General features: G+C 47.3%; 1 protein-coding gene across 1 annotated transcript; it reads left to right on the top strand.

Moving 5' to 3' along the window:
- The first annotated feature begins 3329 nt into the window (after positions 1–3329).
- LOC123058299 (uncharacterized) lies at positions 3330–4588 on the top strand. The gene is made up of 2 exons (XM_044481065.1): positions 3330–3720; positions 3794–4588. Exons 1-2 carry the CDS (start codon positions 3450–3452, stop codon positions 4138–4140), a joined length of 618 nt encoding a protein of 205 aa, XP_044337000.1. The 5' UTR covers positions 3330–3449; the 3' UTR covers positions 4141–4588.
- The last annotated feature ends 3322 nt before the right edge of the window (positions 4589–7910 follow it).

Here is a 7910-nt window from a genome sequence, read left to right as displayed (position 1 = left end):
ATTTGGAATAGCTCTCCTTGCTGAGAAAGTTCGATTTTGAGATCATCCCCTACGGCAAGATATGATTTAGATTTGAATCTTGACCATCTTTTAGCATCAATCCTCATGCGACCATCCTTTGTACTTATGGTATATTGAGCAGGTTCATTCACACCAAGGCTGCGCATGGTAAGAGAAACTTGGCCGCTGTCACCTGGATTATTGAATGACTCCCTCGTTGCTCTAGGAATTCTCTGTTTGGAAACAAGAAGACATACCCAAACAGTTATATCAACACAGTGAATCAAGCGAAACAACATGGAAAGAAAAAAGAACGAAGCACTTGGGCGGCCAATGCTTACCAAGAAGGTGGACATGTCAGATTTTGTAATGAGTTTGGTATATGAAGTGCGAACTACATCCCAGTCTGTTGCCGGTGCAACTGCTCGTTCGGTTGCCGCTGCACGGGCCGGAGCAGATGCAAGTGCAAGTGTTGGTGCAGGTGCCGAAGCCACTGCTGCTATCGGAGATGGTGCTCCTTGTAGAGCTGGTGCCGGTGTCGGAGCAGGTGCCGGTGTCGATGCCCAATCCTCCGGTAGATCAGCCTGATCTGCTGACGTGGTCGGTGCCCAATCCTCAGTTGGATCAGACTGAGCTGCTGCGGCTGTCAGTGCTAGAGCAACTGTCGGTTCTCGATCTGTTGTTGAAGGTGGTACCGATGTGCGAGACAGCGGCGATCGTGTCTGGTCTACTATGATCAGCTTTCTAACTTGACTAGGTTCCGTGACCTTGATCCAATTTTTTTCTTCATTTCTTTTAAATGTGAGAAGGACTAATTGTGGCATTTTTGTTAAACCAAACTGCAGTTCATCATAGGGATTCAGCTTGTACTCAGACAACAGACTGATCCTATTTTTTCCAGTAATATAAGTGATGGACAGTGCCTTCGTTACTGACACGATATAAGAAGTGAAACCTGCAAAAATAACCATCGTAGAGCAAACCAAACGGTTTATTCTATGATGAATGTCACATGGCAAAAATTGCATCATAAAATTGCAGGAAAAGAAAGAAAACATGACATTAAATCAATAAGATTTAGACAGTAAATCAATAAGATTTACTTGATGTGACACAGTGAATCCTTACCAGGAAATCACTATGTTGAAGTACTAAACATAAGATTGATCATCAAACTACGGGTGGCATGCAGGGGCCCCGCCTACTCCCACAAGCAGGACAGTCCAAAGGTCGTGAAAAATCATATGGGACGAACATCCATGGGACTGGAAATCCTGGTGGGCACGATAAACCCTGCAATGCATATAGATATTGGAGTGTAACCATAATTGATAAACCATACTCACAAAAAGATGATATGGACACTTCAAAATATACAGAGTGAATTGAGTGGACAGACATTAACATAGACCGTTCTCAGGACTGACCGCACACCAAAAGCGGTAGTACTAATAAACAATACAGGGTTCACAAACACAAATCAAGTACTGAACAATAGTACTTAATATAGACAAGCAAAGTTGCACTAATTAAACTCTGCAGACTATTTCTGGCCATCGACCTACGGGATGAACCCGCATAACTGACTAGGCCATGGACTTCATGAGAGATGTCTACATGCACCATCACCATCTCGTCAACCTTGGAGAACCTAACAGAGTGGTCTTTCCCCTCATAAACATGATGATGAAGACAGTCTGCATCAGATTTGTTGGGAAGCTTTACAAGAACCACACCCTTCGTAATCAAAGGCACAACCAGGAAATTGTTGTGGTCAAGTACAGCCTCGAGAACACGTCTGACAACAATGCTACAGGAAAACACTAGTTCAGGACATGTGGGAACAAGGACACATCAGCTGGATAGTTTAGCAGTAGAACTCATTCTCAGGTCTTCCAGTTCACACGGCATGACTTTGAGAACTTCATCTCCATAATTCAAACAGAAACCATAATTTATTACTACCTCCGTTCAGAAATATAAGATGATTTTCGATATTATACTCCATATATGACTACATATACACACAGAAATGAGTGAACAAAGACACTAGAACATGTCTTCAAAGGCATGAGAGGAGGGATTACTTGCAATATCCATAACACAAGTTACTAAGGCAAATATACCCTCTTCAAAGGTAGCATTGATGTTCATAAAGTACTACAGTTGAAAGTAATCTATAAGAAATCGGTGTCAACCTCTCGCATGTTTTGGTCAAAAGAAGAATTTAGAACCGTCATTTGGCACACAAAAATCACATGCAAGATCACCCAGAAAGTTGTACTACTAGTACTAGTATTGCGTGTTAGATGAAAAAACATGATCAAGATCGAGAAAAAGATCGTCAAGATGAGATATTACCTGGACTTGCTTAATGAGGGATCCCGGAGAGGGGGGCTTGGACAGGGCAATGGCTTTGAGCTTGTCTGTGGTAGTCTCGGCGGGGTGTTTGCGCTTCTTCGTACCATGAGCCTCGATGATTTTGGCTAGAGCCATAGACATCACCTCGGCCGGTGCTCCAGCGTCCATTAAGAAACTGTCAAATAGAAATAAAAGAAAAGAAACCATAATCACAAACCCAAAAGAAGAACAGAGAGTGTGACGCCCCGAGACCGATGTGCCAGGTGTCTTTCAGTTATTCGCCGTTGTTGCCATGTCATTTGCTTGCGTGTTGCATTTCATCATGTCATCATTCGCATTGCATCATCATGTTTTCAAAACTTGCATTCGTCCGAGTTTCTCAGTTCTTTTCGTTGCCCGTTCTGAGCCCAGACACACGTGCACGCGCCCGCGGCACATCCGAAATATTATTTTATAGGTGGCCGGAAAATGTTCTCGTAATGGGATGAAAGTTGGCGTGTGGTCTTATTTTAGTGTAGATAGACGGCCTGTCAAGTTTCATCATATTTGGAGTCTGTTTGATGCCCCAACGGATAACTATAGCGGTAGTATAGATGGTCTTTTCATCGGACGTTTTCGGTCTCCGGAAATCGTGCCGGGCTCCATCTCTCCCCTCTTCTCTCAGACCAACCCGCTCTCCACAATCCACACTTACCTCGTTCGCCTAACCCCTCTTTGCACAGTGTATTGACCCCTCGCGCGTGTCCGAAACTTCACTGAACCCGACCCGGTCAGTTGTCACCGATGGGTCCGGATCATCCCCTAACATCTACAGAACATCTCCGTTTTTCTTTTTGGACTTCCTAGTCTATTGTTCTCGACTGCCCGATTCTAACCAGAGGGACGAGTTAGCCCCTAACCTAATTTCATCCGGTATATATATAGTCTAACCCTAGGTTGCCCCGTCCATTCCATCCATCCCGCCGCCACCTCCTAGTTCCATCGGGATCTCATCCAGTTGACCTCCTCTTTTTCACCAACCGGCCAACCACCTTCTCCCTCAGATCCAATCCAGCTACCTCCCAATTCGTCTCCACTGACCTGTCCCGATGCAAGCGCCGAGCCCCACCTGTGTAGAGTGTGCCCGAGCGAGGAACCTGAACTCTTGGAGCTCCTACGCCGCCCTCTGCCTTCCTCTCATGCTCGCACCCGAGCAGGAGGGCTCTGTCCATGAGCTCCCACTGCTCCAGTGTAGGCCCGAGCGACCTCGCTCCCATGCCATCTTAGGCACCGCCCCGGCGAGCGCCACCGCCGAAGCTTCTGCGTCCACCGCCCGCACCTGCAAGGACCCCGTCGCCGGCGACCAAGACCAGCGCCAAGGTCGTGCCCTGATTCTTTCTCCTTCTCTGCAATCTTCTTCTCTAAATGTCTCCTCCTTGTTTTTCTTCCATAGGGAACCGCTGCCGCACATGGCCTCGCCCTCATCTTCGAGCAGTGCCATCGTCGGAGTTCCTCGTCGCCAGGAACCAGCGCCCCGACCCTCGTACTACCCATATCCGCCGCGCCCGCTGGTCCCTGTCCTTGTATCGCGCCTCTGCTTCCACCCCTATGTCGCCGTTGCTCTGCCTCCATACGAGGAGACGACCAGGAGCCAAGCCCAGCGCCTGCGTTGACCGCGTCCCCACCATCTCCTCGTTCGATCCACCAAGGCCGGCCCAGCACAGGCGCCAAGGCCCAGCTCCCTGGAGAGATTTGAGCAGACCCCTCCAGCCTTCTGTGCGCTATTGGGCTTGTCCCTGATTCAGCCCGCTTCTATTTTTTTCTTTTAGCGAATTTCCTATTTAACCAGTGCATTGCATATTTACAGCTAGGTCCCTCATGTTCATGCATTTCATAATTCACCAACCGTGCATCGGATGTAAATAAATTATATATGAAACTTGACTAGAATTTCATCTAGTTTAATAATCATGTTTGACATGTTTAAACTGTTGTTTGCATTATTTTTCTTATATGCCATATTAAAATTCTTTAATTCATAACTAAATAACCGTAGCTCAGTTTTAAATAAACTTTATATGTAAATGGGGTAGAAAAATGCATATATTATCATGGTGCACTTTTCTTGCATGTTTAACAACTATAAAATATACTTTAGGGCAGAACAGTACCAAACCTAAAATATGCACATGAGGATTTTCCAGACTTGTTGTTTGTTGTTTCGGCCTCATTTAAATTTGCCTAGATAGGTAGTTTTATTATGCTTCACCTCTTGCCATGTTAATCAACATTTCATATTGTTGGGTACTTAAATGAGAGAGAACTAAGTAAGTCATGTGGTGTTCCGTCTATATGCAACTCGTTGCATATTGAGCTCCACTTAACTTGTAGTTTTATTTGTGCACTTTGCCATGCCATGCTTCATTAAACCGGAGATGCATCATACTTGGTTGTTCATCAAGCCATGTTGATTATGTGATGGTTGTTTACTATGTTGTTTGCTTCTTTCCGGTGTTGCTTCTTCGTGTTAGTTCCGATAACGTCGCGTTTGTGAGGATCCGTTCGACTACGTCTGTTTGTCTTCTTCATGGACTCGTTCTTTTTCCTTGCGAGATCTCAGGCAAGATGACCATACCCTCGAAATCACTTCTATCTTTGCTTGCTAGTTGCTCGCTCTATTGCTATGTGGCGATACATACCACTTGCTATAACATGCCTCCCATATTGTCATGACAAGCCTCTAACCCACCTTTCCTAGCAAACCGTTGTTTGGCTATGTTACCACTTTGCTCAGCCCCTCTTATAGCGTTGCTAGTTGCAGGTGAAGACGGAGTTTGTTCGATGTTGGAACATGGATTATTGTTTGGTTATCAAAATAACTCTTATTTAATTGATGCATCTATATACTTGGTAAAGGGTGGAAGGCTCGGCCTTATGCCTGGTGTTCTGTTCCACTCTTGTCGTCCTAGTTTCTGTCATACCAGTGTTATGTTCCTTGATTTTGCGTTCCTTACACGGTCGGGTGTTATGGGAACCCCTTGACAGTTCGCTTTGAATAAAACTCCTCCAGCAAGGCCCAACCTTGGTTTTACTTTTGCCTCACCTAGCCTTTTTTCCCTTGTGTTTCCGGAGCCCGAGGGTCATCTTTATTTTAACCCCCCCGGGCTAGTGCTTCTCTAAGTGTTGGTCCAAACTGGGCGATGTCCGGTGCCCCCTGGGCAACCAGGGTCTATGCCAACCCGACGTCTTGTCCATCCGGTGTGCCCTGAGAACGAGATATGTGCAGCTCCTATCGGGATTTGTTGGCACATTCGGGTGGCTTTTCTGGTCTTGTTTTACCATTGTCGAAATGTCTTGTAACCGGGATTCCAAGTCTGATCGGGTCGTCCTGGGAGAAGGAACATCCTTCATTGACCGTGCAGGGTTTTGAACTTGGGACACCCATGCAGGGTTTTGAAGTTTTGAAAGCCGTGCCCGTGGTTATGGGCAGATGGGAATTTGTTAATGTCCGGTTGTAGAGAACTTGACACTTAACTTAATTAAAATGCATCAACCGCGTGTGTAGTCGTGATGGTCTCTTTTCGGCGGAGTCCGGGAAGTGAACACGGTTCTTGTGTTATGTTTGACGTAAGTAGTTTCATGATCACTTCTTGATCATTTCTAGTTCACGACCGTGCTTTGCTTCACTTCTCGCTCTCATTTGCGTAAGTTAGCCACCATATATGCTTAGTGCTTGCTGTAGCTCCACCTCACTACCTTTTCCTACCCAGAAGCTTAAATAGTCTTGATCGCGAGGGTGTGAGATTGCTGAGTCCTCGTGGCTCACAGATACTTCCAAACAGTTGCAGGTGCCGATGATACCAGTGCAGATGACGTCGTTGATCTCAAGTGGGGGCTCGATGAAGACCATGTTCGTTGTGTTGCTTCGTTTCCAGTTGATCAGTAGTGGAGCCCAGTTGGGGCGATCGGGGATCTGTTGCATTAGGGGTGGTCTTCTTTTATTTTGGTTCCGTAGTCGGACCTTGATTGTATTCTGGATGATGTAATGTTGTATTTATGTATTGTGTGAAGTGGCGATTGTAAGCCAACTCTTTATCCCTTTCTTATTCAGTACATGGGATGTGTAAAGATTACCCCTCTTGCGACATGCCTACAATGCGGTTATGCCTCTAAGTCGTGCTCCGATACGTGGGAGATATAGCCGCATCATGGGTGTTACAGAGAGGGAGTTATAGGATCAGTCTCGGGGTTGCAAGACTGGGCCTTGGCCAGAATCAACACCATTGATGCGCTCACCTTTCCTTCTTTGGGAGAGAAGAACAGTGGCAGAAGCAGGTCAGGGTTTTCTTGAAGAAATGAGGAACAAGATGAGGGAGAAGCGAGCTGGGTAGAGAGGAAGCTGAGAGAGAAGAGTGAAATGATGGTTGCTTCGTCCGTCCAACTTACTGCTGGAAAGGAGGGGTGAGGGAGTCCTGGATTAGGGGGTGTCCGGATGGCCGGACTATACCTTCAGCCGGACTCCTGGACTATGAATATATAAGATTGAAGACTCCGTCCCGCGTCCGGAAGGGACTTTCCTTGGCGTGGAAGGCAAGCTTGGCGATATGGATATGCGGATCTCCTACCATTGTAACCGACTCTATGTAACCCTAACCCTACCCGGTGTCTATATAAACCAGAGGGTTTTAGTCCCTAGGACAACATACACATCAACAATCATACCATAGGCTAGCTTCTAGGCTTTAGCCTCCTCGATCTCGTGGTAGATCTACTCTTGTACTACCCATATCATCAATATTAATCAAGCAGGACGTAGGGTTTTACCACCATCGAGAGGGCCCGAACCTGGGTAAAACTTCGTGTCCCTTGTCTCCTGTTACCATCCGGCCTAGGCGCACAGTTCAGGACCCCCTACCCGAGATCCGCCTGTTTTGACACCGACATTGGTGCTTTCATTGAGAGTTCCTCTGTGTCATCGCCGTCAGGCTCGATGGCTCCTACGATCAATGATAGCGATGCAGTCCAGGGTGAGACCTTCCTCCCCGGACAGATCTTCGTCTTCGGCGGCTTCGCACTGCGGGCCAATTCGCTTGGTCGTCTGGAGCAGATCGAAAGCTATGCCCCTGACCGTCAGGTCAGATTTGGAAGTTTAAAATACACGGCTGACATCTGTGGGGACTTGATCTTCGACGGATTTGAGCCAGTGCCGAGCGCGCCGCACTGTCATGACGAGCATGATCTAGCTCTGCCGCCGAATGGTGCCCTGGAGGCCGCACCCACATCGGCTCCGACCCTTAATTCAGAGCAAACTGCGCCGACCGAGGACGGGCGGTTGGACGCCACCCCGGGGGCTGCGACCCCAACGGCGATTGAGCCGAACACCAGCCCCATACTTTGCGAGACTCGTGACTCCAAGGAGCCGGACTCCTCTCCGGACTCCGAAACCTCCACGCCCCTGCCAATCGAATCCGATTGGGCGCCGATTATGGAGTTCACTACCGCGGACATCTTTCAGCACTCGCCTTTGGGCGATATCCTGAAGTCATTGAAGTCTCTCCCTTTATCAGGAG

The sequence above is a fragment of the Triticum aestivum genome, chromosome 3A, assembly GCF_018294505.1.
Source record: "Triticum aestivum cultivar Chinese Spring chromosome 3A, IWGSC CS RefSeq v2.1, whole genome shotgun sequence".
NCBI lineage: Eukaryota > Viridiplantae > Streptophyta > Magnoliopsida > Poales > Poaceae > Triticum > Triticum aestivum.
Note: the sequence above shows the minus strand (reverse complement) of the source record. Positions and strands in the feature narration are given on the sequence as shown.

Coding starts and splice junctions, on each gene's coding strand:
- LOC123058299 (XM_044481065.1), top strand. CDS start 3,450: ATGCAAGCGCCGAGCCCCACCTGTGTAGAGTGTGCCCGAGCGAGGAAC. Junction 3,721..3,793: donor CGACCAAGACCAGCGCCAAG/GTCGTGCCCTGA, acceptor TTTCTTCCATAG/GGAACCGCTGCCGCACATGG.